General features: G+C 34.5%; 4 protein-coding genes across 4 annotated transcripts in view; 1 reads left to right on the top strand and 3 right to left on the bottom strand.

The window, feature by feature from the left end:
* LOC129796547 (uncharacterized) overlaps window positions 1-10,598 on the bottom strand; it is a 43,350-nt gene extending 32,752 nt beyond the window's left edge. The window contains exon 1 of the mRNA XM_055838591.1: window positions 10,126-10,598. The gene's annotated coding sequence lies outside the window, so the exon portion shown is untranslated. The remainder of the gene's footprint in view (window positions 1-10,125) is intronic.
* On the bottom strand, window positions 2,292-10,126 carry LOC129796557 (facilitated trehalose transporter Tret1-like). The gene is made up of 4 exons (XM_055838612.1): window positions 5,574-10,126; window positions 4,736-5,102; window positions 3,323-3,663; window positions 2,292-3,250 (listed from the first exon to the last, which is right to left on the bottom strand). Exons 1-4 carry the CDS (start codon window positions 5,629-5,631, stop codon window positions 2,571-2,573), a joined length of 1,446 nt encoding a protein of 481 aa, XP_055694587.1. The 5' UTR covers window positions 5,632-10,126; the 3' UTR covers window positions 2,292-2,570.
* Window positions 10,599-10,797: 199 nt separating the features above from the next.
* Window positions 10,798-14,238, top strand: LOC129796535 (protein SERAC1). Its single transcript, XM_055838565.1, has 6 exons — window positions 10,798-10,955; window positions 11,325-11,490; window positions 11,983-12,492; window positions 12,566-13,044; window positions 13,109-13,616; window positions 13,678-14,238. Exons 1-6 carry the CDS (start codon window positions 10,897-10,899, stop codon window positions 14,017-14,019), a joined length of 2,064 nt encoding a protein of 687 aa, XP_055694540.1. The 5' UTR covers window positions 10,798-10,896; the 3' UTR covers window positions 14,020-14,238.
* A 24-nt stretch (window positions 14,239-14,262) lies between these two features.
* On the bottom strand, window positions 14,263-15,350 carry LOC129796538 (transmembrane protein 177). The gene is made up of 2 exons (XM_055838569.1): window positions 15,211-15,350; window positions 14,263-15,145 (listed from the first exon to the last, which is right to left on the bottom strand). The coding sequence occupies exons 1-2, from the start codon at window positions 15,348-15,350 to the stop codon at window positions 14,359-14,361; spliced, it is 927 nt and encodes a 308-aa protein (XP_055694544.1). The 3' UTR covers window positions 14,263-14,358.
* Between the last annotated feature and the right edge of the window lie 127 nt (window positions 15,351-15,477).

Below are 15,477 nucleotides of genomic sequence, written 5' to 3'. Positions count from 1 at the left end.
ATAAGACATACAGAAATTTCGTGACTAGTTTTGGAAAGGTCTTGAAACAAGCTATAATCTGACATATGTTTCGATACATTTCAAGGTCACCACTAGAACACAAAATGGCGGATTTTTGTTTCACCAAAACAGTTTTTGGCATTTTTTATCCTGATGGAATGGTTCTAGAAGTTTCTGATGTTCTAGAAAGTTGTAGAGTTTTGCAAAACCTTTAATTTGATACTAAGATGAGCAAAATCGGTCAAGCAGTGCAGGAGATATGGCTCTTAGAACTTTTCAAATTCAAGAATTTTTCAAATGGCTCTATCTTCTAAACGGCGACATAGAATTTCTTCATTTTTGGACTGGTGAAAGATATTGAGTCAGGCTACAACATATCAAAATTTAAAAGATTTGCCTAATGGGGATTCGGAGATATTGCCCCTTAAAGTTAGGCAATTTTTGTTTTTGAATTTAGCGCCTCTTGCGGATGTTTTTGAAACTTGAAATGTTTTAGACAGTTGTAGGGCTTCGCAATACCTTTCATTTGATACCAAGATGGTCAAAATCGGTCAAGCCGTTCTCGAGATATTTTGAAAAAACACTTTTTGCTTTAGGCCGCCATATTTGCTAAACCGCTTGACCGATTTTCAAGTATGAGTTATCGATGAAAACGTCTCACTGAGCTCTACAACATACTAAAATTTCAGACCTCTATCTATAAGGGAAGTGGTTGACAGTAGTTCAAAATGGCGGATGGCGGCCATCTTGGATTTTGAAAATGCGAAAAAATGAAATTTTACACCCACATTTCTATAGAAAACTTCAAACCGGAAGTCTCTATCTGTTACCGTTCTCGAGCTATAAGGCAAAGTTTGGGCGACCGGCCGGCCGGATCAAAAATTTTCCACCACCATTTTTGGAATGTGGGATGTCTAAAACGTGCTCATACCAAGTTTGAGCCCGATCTGAGGTGGTCGGTTTTTCCGACGATTACAATACTTGGTGTTGGCCACGAAGTGGAACACCAACTAATTGACTAAAGAAATTATGTGACATTTGTAAACAATTTCATTCAAATAATATTGCACTTAGACTTCGAAATAAATCGTCAAAATAGTTTTTTTTTGTTATTCTTTTATAGCAGAATTATAAAACGATGTAGAATTGTTAAATAAAGCCACCTTGTATTATACTCTTCTTTCGCATTAAAAATAATGAGTATAAAGAGTATATCTAATGTGGCGTTATCCAGTAATTCACTGTAAGAATAGCAAAGATATTTAATATAATCGACATTTAATTGTTCAACTAATAATTAGTCATTTTAGCTGTGTTTCTTTCAGACACAGCTTTTGTGTACCGAGCAAAATCGAAAGTCGTCAGATCGGACTCAAACTTGGGATGAGCACGAATTAGGGTCCCTACATTCCAAAAAACGTATGCGCCAAAAAAAAAATTTTCCGGCCGGCCGTCCGGCCGGAACCTATCGCTATATTGCAAGAGAACGGTAATAGATAGAGACTTGCGGTAAACGGCAAAGTTTAAATATCGACCGGAAGACATCCGATTATGAGGTCAAATCCCCCCCCCCTCCCCTCCGTCCGCCATTTTGAATAACCTCAAAATTTTGTTTTCGCTATATCTCAGCCGCTATTATAGCTAAAAATCTGAAATTTTTATATGTTGTAGGGGCCATCAAGAGCTTTCAGACAGACATGAAATCAAGAATATTTCATCGTTTTCCATACAAATGGTAACTTTTACATTTTTTGCTCTAGCCGGTTACAATTTTTAAGATATCGACTTGAAATAAAAAGCAAATAAAACTTTTTGAGTTTACGCATCTTTTGGTGGCAGAAGTTTTCAGATATCTTAATCCAATCAAAAGTTATTCGCGGTTAAAATCATGCCCTAATTTCCTGGCCACCCTGTACAAGTCCGATCTTGATCAACTCAAGCGCAAATGAAAGGTTTCGAGAAACCCTACAAATGTCTAGAACATTGCAACTTCGAGAAATGACCGCAAGAGGCGCTAAAGTCAAAAACAAAGTTTTCGAAAATTTCGAACTCGAATTTTTCGAAAATGGCGACATAATTTTTTTTCATTTTTCGATATGTTATAGCTGACTTCAATACCTTTCAAACAAAAAAAAATTATGAAAATCTATGAATCCGTTCACGAGATATGGCCTTCCAAACATTTCTTGGGGGATGACTTTTAACTTTTCCCGACTTTGCGCGTTTTTAAATTAATTCGCGTTCTAGTTTGCTCTCACAAAATTGGTACACTGAATGAAACACAGCTCCCGTAAGCTTGGTCAGCTTACCAGTACATTTTTATTCTCATTATTTAAATATAAAAAAAAACAGATCTGTTCTTTTATTTTCTTTTAGTATGACATTATACGCTAACATTTATTTTCATTAAGAACTTTCCTTACAAACAGTCAAGATGTTAATGTATGTATACTAATTGAGATTCCAAAGTGATATAGAATACACAATTATACAGATTACATAAATACGTATATTATTGCAGTATGTATACAATTAGAATTAAGTAACTAAAAGCGAGATTCCGTGGAAAGTTATGAGGGTGAGGCTGCAGCTTCTTTTTCCTTTCGTTTCTTTCCCTTAAGTTCCATTTCAACCTGATCGAAACTCTTTCCCTTTGTTTCCGGGAGATAGAAGTACACAAAAATCAACTCAAATGTGCACCAAGCTCCACACATCCACAGCGGTGTATACATCCCACTATGATCACCGAATATAAGGAAGAAATCTACGATAACAAAAGTCATTGCCCAATAGAGCAGCATAAATGTGGTAGAAACAGGACTTCTCAATTTTGGCGGTAAAACTTCTGCTGATACACTAAAAGGGATGGCTACAACTCCTATGGCTGCCAGAGTCATGAATGCTGAAAGAGAAACCACAGCCAGCCAACTACTAGCTGCACTTTCTACTCCATAGAAAGACTTGACAAAAAACACAGCCCCAAGGATAGCAATAGATACTGCAGATCCACCACTAGATACAAGAAGATTCCACCGACGGCCACCACGATCGACACAGATGATAGCCAAATTACTTCCAATAAGTTCAAAAACACCAACAATAAGGGCTGACAAATTTGGGCTCCACGCATGGGAGCCAGCCTCCATGAGGACAGTGGCAGTATAGTTGTCCAAGGGTAGTACACCACATAAGCTTCTTCCGGAAATTAGAATAAGGCTGATGAGGATGGCTCTTCTGGTTGTCTTCGGTTCTGTCAAAAAATTGAATTTTAGTCTAACTTTGAAATTGGGGACGTCTCCCAAGAACATTAAATATTTCTTACTTAAATCTTCCATTTTAATCCTCTTATTTTGATTGTGAAGAGTAGGGGAGTTTTTGAGAGCCTCCAATTCTTCCCTGACATCGGGTGGAAGTGGAATTTGAAGATTCTGAGACACACCACGAAGAAATCTCAAAGATTTTTCAGCAGCTTCATGACGTTGTCTCAATAGAAGGTATTGTGGCGTTTCGGGGAAGAATGGAAATACAATTATAAATATAGCAAGAATGCCAAGGACTCCATAGGGTACAACATAGAAGTCCAAGTAGCTGCCAAAGGCACGTCCAGTTACAATTCCAATGGATACCATGTTGCAAAAGATCGCCCCCATTCCACCACGAATTCTGAAATTTTATGCAACTCTTTATGGAAGCCTCTTATTTAACATATTTATTAAAAGAACAATATAAGTATTTAAATGTTTAAAGAAGTCAAATCATTTGATTGAAAACATCACGAACAAAATGAATTGAATAAATAAATTATATGTTAAAAAATTTTCCCAACTTTTTTTCTGTTGAGGAAACAATTAAAAGTAATTAACAATTTTTTTTTCTATTCTTTTGGTAAATAATGTAATAAATTTTTCTAATTAGGACCCAGAACAGATGTCATTTTGTCGTTATGTAATTTTTAGAAAAAAACAATCTTTTGACGAAAGCAATGATCCAGTGGAAAGTTTAACCACTTGATATTTAAATAATACTACACGGAGGTTATTACCCGCTGATTCATAAAAATGTTTAGATATGCTCCTAATTTTTAACACATTTAGGAGGTTCCGTAAATATGATACCAAAAAAGCTAAGAGCTGTTTGAACATCATCAAGAGAGTAATTTGTTTATAAATGCCTTGTAAACCTAATAAGTTAGAAGACAATGATTAACTCTTTCGTGACATAAACGCTACTGATTCATATTTTTATGTATTTTTTTAGTCTTTGGTCGTAATCATTTTTCTATCATAAATATTTTTCAATCTAAACAGGATATCTAATGAATTCAATTAGTTATTATTTCATCCATTATAATAAGATCTGTCGTCGACAGCAAAAAAACTAAATTTTACTAAATTTGTTTAAAAGCCTTACTGTCACGAAAGGGTTTAAAATATTTAAAAAATTCTTTATAATTCCATGGCTGAAGGTTTTTTTTATTATATGTAAAATATGTATAGATTTCGTTATTTCTTACCAATATGAAACAATTTATGTATTAAATTCTAAATGTTCTATATACAAAGCAAATGTGAATCAGATTCTCACGCAAGTTTATACATTGTTTTATAGGAAAAAGAATTTAATATTTATGTGTAACGGAATCTTTTCATTTAGAAGCGATTGAAAAGGATAATTTCAATATAATGACAAAACTTCTTTGACATTTTAGAGCAATAATAAGGACAGAGAGACTTACTTGTCTTCAGAAACTTCTGAAACATAGATTGGCAGGGCAACAAACAAAGCTCCACAACCCAATCCACTTAGGCATCTTGAGATGTAGAGGTATGAAATATCAGCGGCAAATATGATGAGAAGATATGCTATTACATGAGGAATAGTCCCCAAGTAGAGAGCCCATTTTCTTCCTAAGCGATCTGCCACCCAACCAAAACAGAGAGATCCCACGAGTCCCGAAATGTACAGCAGAGCACTAATTAGGGAGGCTTGCCTTTTAGTTATAGCACCAATTGGCAGAGGTGTCTCCTCTTCGGACATCAAAAGGGGAATTGTCGGTGAAACCCATCCCACAGAAATGCCATACATCAACGTAGAAAAATTAGCTGTAAAAAAGAAAAATGAAGAAAAATTCTTCCTCTTTTTTTTTCAAACAACATTGAATGAAAATATCAAGAAATTTTTAGCTGTGATTCTTTCAGATACAGCTTTTTTTTGGTTTTAATAAAGATTGATTTAATGTGAAATTTGCTAATGCAATTAAATGCGATCAAAATTAAGAATAAAACTAGAACATTCTTTATAAGACATTCTGGTCTTTATTTAATTTACTAATCAATCAATACTAAACCAATATTTTGTCAACTTTCTTGATTAATTTGAACAATTTTATAGAATCGAACAGTCTAAAAAAGAGCATAACTTCTGTGCTGCACATATTTTTATGCTTTATCAATTATAATTTGTTAAAAGAAATTGTTTAGAATAGAATTACAACACTTGTGCTTAAATTCAGACAGATTTATGCCTTTTTTTCAAACTGCATACAAATTAATTGTAATTTAATGTCTTCTTACCAACAAATCCAAGCAAATATTGCCGCTGGTGCGAAGTAAGGCTAAACCTGATAAACATTGCTGCAACTTTTTTTTATCAATTTTTGTTTCTTTTAGAATACCACCAAATTACAATCACTTTCACTCCAAAATTTTCAAAATACTATATATATATATTTTTCCTACGTCTTCTTTAGAAACACTTTTTACGTCTTAACTGAACGACTCTTACACCAAAAATGTGGTTCCTTAACAAAATGACCGGCTTTATAAATCACCCATCTCAATATTAGGTGACGTAAAAGATATCACAACTTGTTAAGAAAAATCATATCCCGAAAAGAAACTTTTTTCATTTAAGAAAAAAAAATAAATACTGCGTAAAGACATTTAGAATTCTGTTCTTCTTTTTTGATAATTTTGTAGTTGGTTTGCCTTTTCGAGACTACCATGTCACAAATTCTTGAATTTAGGAACAAGTTGTAAGAGTTGCAAAAAAAGATTTATGTAAAACTAAAAAAACGATCCTCACAGTCTGAGCACTAGTTGGAATATGGAGTGAAAAATCCATGAAACAATAGTTATGTATTTCATAAAAATCACAGAAATATATTGAGAGAGCGAGAACGGCTTTGGATTGAACAAAGAGGGAATTATTGGGAGCTCTGTGGAGGGAAAAATTTTTTTTAATGAAAATTTTTCCACAAGGCCAAAAGTGACAAATTAATAGAAATAACCGACTGGGTGGCAAAAATGTTTGATGTGAGAGGATCGCTAATTGGTATCCAATATGTACATTTCCTGTCCATATATATATGTCTATACAGGGCAGTGCCTCCTAATACTCGATGATTCCACTCAAACTAAATTTTGCATTGATTTAATTGAATAAAGTACATGGGGTAGGCTGGAAATGATTAATTTATTAATATTTTTAATTTATTTAAAAATAAATGCCTCATTAATGTAAGAAAATGGTCCATTAATTCAGTTTCCTCCACAGTGAAATGGATAGTACCTTGCCCATATTAACAATTTTAAATTTTGTCAATTAAAATAATTAAATTAAGTAGAGACCCAAAACAAGAAAATGCAAGTCTGCAATTCTTCAATTGGTTTAAACTGGAACTTTTCTTTTAGTAGATATGTTTAAAAATCCAAGGATCACCTTGAACTTATACATACATACTTCCGTTTGTTCTGTAAATTAACGATTTCTTCCTCAAGTATTATAAGGGTTACCAAAAACAATATTATATAATTTAATTAGTCCCAATTGACAATTCATATTAAGGCATTTGCAAATTCTTCAAACCAGAATGAAACAATGTTATGAAGGTATATAAAATGGGAAATACTAATTTAAAGTTGATAATTAATAAAATTAACAATATTTTTCACTGTTGTTAATAAAGGTTCAAAATTGAATTGTTTCTTGTATTTATTAATACATTATATTATAAGCCATAATTAATTACGTTTTGCGTTAAAAAAAAAAGTCATTTCTTAATGGTTGGAAAATCCAAAATTCGGATTGAGAAATAAAATATGCATCACCCTAATAAGAATAACTGAGAGGGGGTATATTTCAGTGACAGTACAACAAGTAAAATCAGAAAAAAAAATAGTTGTAGGTATAATTGTAAAAAAGGTGGTTGATCCTTCTGAATTGGGCAACGAATTAATATCAGTAAGACCTTAGCATAAATTAACGAATATTTCCAACAACCTTCGTTCTTGAATATCTCAGAAGAAGATATGAGAAAATCCTATCATCATCGTCATACTTAATTTTCCGCATTGATTCCATCAGCGTCTTGTCAACTCCCCTTACAGCCATGCAAAAAATAAACCAACAAAATTAAATTTACAGTGGAAAAAGAATTGGCACAAATTGCTCCTTGTTAGCATTTCGCGTGAATGTGACAGCGAGAAAAAAAGTTGTGATGGAAAAAGGAATGATAAAATCCCAACCAATCTCAATTTTTATTTGGCTAATTTATTCTCCATGGAAATTCAGAATGAAATATGCAAAAAAGAATATACACGCAATTTAATGGCAATTTAATTTACCCTTCTTTAAATATTATATTGACATGTGCCTTTATCAATCTTTTCAGCCAACCTACAAATTGCTGTAATTGGATATAATTAAACTTTATCCAGAAGGATGATTTTCTAAAAAAAATAGTGATATAATTGGCAATTTAACGAAAAACAAACACTGATTTTTATATGAATCGATCATGATAAGGAACGAGCATTTTGTTAGTTAAATTGAGTTCGACGGAAAGTCGCAATTAATAACGTCATGCTCTTTGTAATATTTTTAACAAAAAATTGTTTAAAAATTTTGACAAAATTCCTGTTTTATTTCGGAATATTAATAGATTGATATAAATTTTTTTCAATTTAGATATCTTTAGACCATATCTCAGGCTTCTGTATCTATTCTATTCCAGCCTGAATTCAGAATTTATTTTTTCATTATTCATAGGCCTCAAACGAATTAAAACGCGCACTTTTACAGAGACCCATCAAAATCAACTTCAGGGTATTCTGTATAAATAATATGTAGGTATTTCAGTTAAAAAAAGTAAAACCCCTTCAAACACATGTTCTAGGGCTATCGTTTTTTATTGCTAGTCTTGGCTTTTAAAACATTATTGTAGAAAGATTCTCTCCTTTAGTGAAGTTGAAATGGCTTTAACAGAGTTTTGAATTGTAATTTATAACATTCAAGCATTGCTAAAAGCTGTAAAAACCAGATAAAACCCAAAAAATACTATAGATACATACTATATAAGTTAATATTATGTAGAATATAAAATCACATTTTCACGTATCAGCTGTCACGAAAGCGTCAACAAATTGGACAATTTCTGTCTTGTATATACCATTGAGAATGATTTGTAGTAATAAAAAAAATAAATACCTGTACTTTATTAAATGTGTTTTATTAATGTGTCCAGTTATTGTGTGAACGGTGCGGAAAATCGCAAATATTTCCACAAAATATATTTCAATAAATCACATTATATTTCCATCAATTGATATTGTCGTTTTATTTCACTTAATAAATTGAACCTATACAGCTTCGTATAATATAGCGCAGACACTTAAATTAACTATGGAAAGATTTTGGGATCAATTCCCACACCAATTAATTCTCTAATTTTAAAAGGCAATGATAAAATTTATCAACACAAATCAGACATAATCACATTGTGATTGATAAACATAAATTTGTATTGTAAACCAGTTTTTTTTTAATTAAATTATCTGCATATGAGAAAATATTGATTAAGAGCATCTGTCTGTATCACTTGAACAATTGAGCACTATTAATAAAGAATACATAACAGATGTAATCTGCTTTCGATGTATAATGCCTGTCATGTCATATACAAAATATTACTTCTGTGTATAAATTACAGGCATTAAGATTCTTTTTTACATACGCAAGGGCTACATTTTAAATATTTAAGTATTTTAAAGGATAAAAGACTAAAAGTATACGATGAATACAATGGGATTCATTTTTTCTTAGACACAGTTCCTTAAAACCTCAGTAAAGCAGGTATCGGTATCATAAGGTTAATATCACTACTCAATGAAAGGTCATGCTGTATTTACGATCATAGACGTAGATATACTGCCTATTGTTATTAAATCTAGCTCTCACTGAAGTGGAGTTTAAAGGCAATCCGAAAAATCTTGGAATTAGCCTCGATATAGGATGTATCGAATCAAGTAAAATACTGACAACCATGTAAAAAAAAACTGAAAACCAGGCACATAAAAAAACAAAACAAAATTAAATCTATAGAAATTCATTTTCCATACTTTTCATTTCGATTAAAGTTTTTTTTTTTGAGAAATACCAATTTTTTTAAACTAGGACTTCCTTAGAGTGCCAAGATGGGGTCGTTGAATAAGGAAGTCGATTTTCACGCAACACCTCTAGACTCCTAGAACCTAGATTGGCAAACACGAAGCACTTAAAAAGAAATAACTATATTTTATTTCACTTTTTGAATTTCCTTCTTCTACATATTTCTTAATAACTTTTCTTTTGGTGGTCAGATTGGGCTGAAATCAGATCTTATTTTCAAAAATAGAAAAAAAATATTTAATATTTTTTTTAGCTACATATAACAAAAAAATAGCGCTGGGGTCGTTCAAAGACCCCGCTTGGCTTCTCAGAGGTTAACTTGCGCAATTTTCTTATACGCGCAGAGATTTGGCGACGCCATCTTATAAGAATCGCACACATGCAAATTGTGCAAGTTGAGTGAGAAAAAATTCACAGTTCACAGCAAGTTAAGGACTTTTTGAGCATCTCAGAAAGATCTTTGAGCTATTGGAAATCAAAACATTCTTAGAAATGCTCAAGAATTGAATGTGAAGGAATTTTAAGAAAAAATCTTGAGAGGAAAAGTCTCGTAAGAGATGATGTGTGTGGCAAATGGTGCCATGGCCCTTCTGCAAATTTCTCGTAAAATTTCGCAGAATTACGTCTGTTATCACGATATAAAATGATAAAGAAATGTACGTAAGCATTCAGACTTACCCCGTTGGGTCGATTCTACTGTTCCGTATCACTTATCACACGAAGAAAACATAAACAGTGATTACAAAGTGTTTATGAATGAAAACAGCCCCGAACAAAAAATTCTTCACACTTCCGGAAAATAATCTCCGGTTGTCTCGAGAAAAGTTTCCCTGCACAGCCCAATTGCACACGGGGGCACAAATTTTCCTCAATTTCCGATAAAATTCTCAGAGAGAAAGGTGAATTCCAAGAAAAACACTGCCACTTTGTCAGAGAGAAAAATTTCGCTCGCAGGCACTAAAAACTCTTGGTTTTTCCACGTTTTTCAACAAAAACAAAGTACAATCACATTACACGATATAATATGAGAATTATGTGTTTATTTTAAATCCACAAATCCAAAAATTTAATAACTTTTTGGGGAATTTATTCAAGGATTTTTTACACTCCGCGATGACGCCCCAAATTTCTTCAAAATTGCATGCAAGTATCACTCACATGAAACATAAGTTTCTTCAATGAAGATAGAAAGAAGAAGATGAAGAATTGGCATGAGAAAATATACTTTCGTCTCACTCTGGCATGTTGTGTAAGGGGAGTTTCTTGAGTGAAACAGTATCAGTGACGTGTAAGTGAGAGAATCGAGATGAAATAGCACGTCATCCGTCTCATTTTCTCCTCATGCAACAGTGCCAAATATAGCAGTGGTGGCTTTTGGAACTAATTAAGGGCACCAAATTCTAAAAGTAGTCGCAAAATCCTTTCTTTTTTCTGGAAAAAATCACCAAAATGACCCAGAGCACCCTCCAGAAAAAGAAATTAGCCATTGGCGGTGGTATCCTGAGTGCGTAAGTAGTCAATGAAGTTACCTTTTTTGCTGCCAAACTCGAAGTTTGTAACTTTTTGAGATATGTACACTTTCTTCCCGGAATGATTTGATGTGTCCTCGGAAATTGCCACAAGTGGCTGGAAGATGTTTATTCATCCTATCTATTGCATTAGGATGTTTCTAAGAGATCTTAGGAATTTTCCTTTCAACACCCGGCTGATACTTGATTTCATTTAGGTGTCAAAATCTGTCCACAAGGGAAGTCCCCTTTGCAATTGCGTGAAGCTTTTTTATAGATTCAGATTTTTACCACTAAATTCAAGGATCAGCCGGATAATTTAAGTGAACTTCCTGATACAATGTACAGTAAATCTTTGTTCTTTTTCAGCTTTGGCTTGATAGCTTGTGAAATTTTTCGTATCCGGAAGAAATTGAATGCGCTAGTAGATACCAGTGTGATGGATTACGACCAGAAGAGGCCAGATTACATCTATGTTAACTACTCTATCTACAGGGAGTCCATAAGGCTGATGCAGGAGGAGCAAGGTAGCAAGGTATGTAAGAGAAAATTCAAGATATCCTCTAAAAAGTACTCACAAGATCTCGTGCGATCTTATGAGTTAAAGTTTACGGGAAATAGATTTTTATCAAATGATTTTGATTATAAGGATTGGTAAGAACTAAGAAAACAATAGGTCCTTGAAAAAGCATAAAAATTCTTTGGCTTTTGATTCACTTTTTGTTATTCAAAGGATGTAGTAAATGACCCCACTACATAAATTTTTGTTAAAAGGTCAACGCCATCACCTCATTTGCTTCTCTATCAAAGCATTTTTTTTCCACGTAAATGACGTGATTTCACGAGCGATAGCAAAACATCAAACAAATATGTATCGTAAAATGGTATAAATAGGATTACTTATGTGAGAAAAGTTTTGCTGAATTTCGATGCTAAAAATGAATTAAATTGAAAAGTAAATAAGAACATATAACTTCTAATTATTTAGTCTTACCTAACAAATTCTTTATTTCATTTCTTTCTTTAGACTTTTGTAAATATTATCAGTCATCCAATTGAAAAGTGGTGGAAAGCTATGAAGCACTCGGTGGCCTGGCGACTCCTGAATATGGCTCAAACTTCCGATAGACACGATAGGGTAAAAGCTGTGCGACAATTGGTTCTTGTTGATCATCTCAAAACATGGGATTATCAGCACCTAGCTCAAATTTGTGACGCACGCACTGCTGTTTCCTTGGCACGATCAAACTGCGATCTTCGATGGTTCCTACCACCTCGGCACATGGGTATTGTACGTAATCCGAAGCTTCTGCTTAAAGATATTCACAGACTCTTTGAGAATGTTCAGAGTAACAAATGTGCAGCTACTTTGCTTCAAAAAACCTTCGGAAAATATGAGTTTCAGGAGGTTGAACCCAGCCAGGAGGTGCTTCACTACGTCAAGGGTTTCCCAAAGATGGGAACAGAATTGGAACTGTTGAAGCAGTGCATTGATGTCCTGTCCCATCTTTCGGAATATAAAGACGTTGCTGAGAGAGTGAGTAGAACAATTTTTTTGAAATGTTTGATCATTCTTTTGAGCTCTAAGCTACCTGACTTTCTTCCACCAGATCATCGCGGAAGGTGGTTTGATGCACTTGATGGAAATTTATAAAATCTTCAGGGATGATTTTGAAATGAAGCTAAAGATTTGTAAAGTCATTGCAAATCTGAGTGTTTGCTCTCAGAAATTCAAGGACTTCTTCATCACAGGATGGATTACAATTCTAGCTCAGTGGACACGGCATGAGGATATGCGCATCTGCGTAACGTCAGCCAAAACTCTCAGGAACCTTGATACAGATGACTCAACTTATTGCCTCTACAAATCCAAAATTTATCCACTCTATCCACTGTGGAGACGAAAGAAGCGCCCTGAAGTGGATGTTGTTTTCGTCCATGGAATTTTGGGGGGTGTTTTTGTCACGTGGCGTCAAAAGGAAGGTACGGGGAGTGAAGGAATGCGACAGGGTGGTGTGATTAAAATGACAAAAGCACCCAACAAAAGCTTTAAAACTGAACTTCTTGAATCTCTCGAAGGGATTGATAGGTTTGTTATAAAATCTCGAACATGTTGCAAATACATATAATAAAAAAAAGTTATTTATTTGCAGAACTCACGGGGAATTACCAGAGGAATGGGAGGTTGTCTATGAGGATTGCCCTGAAGAAGCTTCTCCAGATGCTAAAGGACCATTTAGTATTTCAGGTGATGAATGGAATGCACCTGATGGCAAAAGTTACTCAAACTGCTGGGCAATGGATTGGTTGCAGGAATCCTTTCCGGATATTCGAGTTATTGGTCTAAACTACGACTCCACACTGTCAGAGTGGTATTCAAAGAGTCACGGCTGTGGATGCCACATTACACGTGGAACCGTTGAATCTCGATCACGGGAGTTTTTGGAACAGCTCGTGGAGGCTAAAGTTGGTCAAGATGGTAGACCAGTTGTATGGGTTGGGCACTCGATGGGTGGTTTAATTGTCAAGAGCATCATAACCCAAGCATTGAGTCATCAAAATGAAAAGATAAAAGACATTGGTGCCAATACAAGAGGTATAATGTTCTTAGGAACACCACACAGAGGAACACCTGTTGCAAAGCTAAAACAGCACACGCAGGTAAGATTCTACGCGTTCTACAGAATATATTTTTAGCTATAAAAGTTTTCTTAACTTGCAGATGCTTCTATCGCCAACACTCGAAGTTCGCGAAATGGAAGAGAATGCTAAGAGTCTTTTGGCACTCCATTCAGATTTCATCGACAAAGTCCTCAAATCTAATCCAAATGTAGAGATTGTTAGCATTGCTGAAGGGTTACCAACAATTCTAACGAGTTTCAAACTCTCCTATCATGTTGTTACCGAGGAATCTGCACGAATCGAATTGGGAGACTTTTATCGGCTAAATGATGATCACTTAGGCATCTGTAAGCCATCATCTCGACATTCTTTCCTCTACCAGCGTCTCCTGGGCGTCATTCAAAGGATTCATGAGGATCTCAATGCCACAAAGAAATTATGACCCCGCCATGACAATGGATGATCAATTAATCGAATTAACATAAAATTATTTTGCACATCCTGTATACATATTCTAAAGTTTTGGACCATGACGCCCACATCCCATCTCGACTCTAGAGAAATTATTAATTTATTGAACTTACCTGTAAAGCTTTCAAACTGTTTTAGAGCTTCTGAATTTTTATTAGTGAAATATATAATCTATTTATATATAAATAAACTCTTTGTATTCAAGATCACGATCTATGGTTCAGTAAGTTTATTTCTTTTTCTTTCTTATGCATTAATCAAAGCTATTTATTTTACATTAAAATGCTGACTAGTCCGGCATCCACTAGGATTATTTGGGCTCTTCATTTGTATGTCGGCCTGTCTTCAATTTTTCTTCTAAGAGGGCTTTCCGGGCCGTATATGGGAAACTTTTCATCCGGATTGTGTAACAAATATCTCCTTCCGTTGAATAATTATCCTTTTTCGTTATTCTCCGGAGAGCTATGTTCTTTTCCATAATTTTGCTGTAGAATCTCACACCGGCATTTGCCATTTCTGGACTAATGTCTCCAAGGGCATCATCAGCAGCTCCTTCGTAGTATACTTGTGTAGCATCCTTCATAAGGGCCCACAAGCCGAATCCAAATAATCCTAAAATGCCATAGAGAACTCCACGGAAGAAGAAGGGTCTGGAGTGAAGCTGCATTTGCTTATTAATAAAATGGCCAAGGACGTATGTCCCAAAAATAGTTCCTGATGCATAAATACCATTGAGGAATCTCTGGTGATTACGTGTCATTAGAATGCAGTGGGCAATGCCATATATTTGTTCATCTTCATCCAAAATGAGTGATTTGGAAAGGAGTTCTCCTTCCGGGGATGCCCACTTGATGGGTTCAGTTTGTAATTTTATGTTTTTCTTGTCAATTTGTCCTTCATTGTCGTACAGGTAATTCGTTGGAATCCCAATGTAAGCTCCATAGTGAGATTTAACAGTTCCTGCATAGAAGAGATCAAAACCAAATGTAGCAAAGGGTTTGATGAGCTTTGATTCTCTCTCTTTCAAGTTTAGTAACTTGCAAGCTGCATCGAATCTCTGAAGTATCTTCTCAGGCAAAGAACTCACTATCCCATCTCTGCAAAAAAGAAGCTGAATTAGAAAATTCTTACATCAGGAAGTTTAGCGCCCTTTGATAAATACTTGTAACAAGCCATAAATTCCTTGTACCGGTCGAGAAAAACCGTATGAGGTAGGTAGAAGGCTGAAAAGGATAGGATTATTGCTCCTGTGGTGCCCCTGTGCACCCAAATATGTTTATTTCTCAATACTTTTCCAAACATTCTGTATTACCAGGGCCGCTATACGAAAACAGGAAGTGGTACAGTTCTCGTAACCTCACTTTATTTTTGTAAACAAGTTGATAAAAAAAATGTCAAACGGTGTGAGAAAGTGAGGTTAGTGTCTTAA

This window comes from Lutzomyia longipalpis, chromosome 4 (genome assembly GCF_024334085.1).
Source record: "Lutzomyia longipalpis isolate SR_M1_2022 chromosome 4, ASM2433408v1".
Lineage (NCBI taxonomy): Eukaryota > Metazoa > Arthropoda > Insecta > Diptera > Psychodidae > Lutzomyia > Lutzomyia longipalpis.
This window is presented reverse-complemented; position numbering and strand designations above follow the sequence as displayed.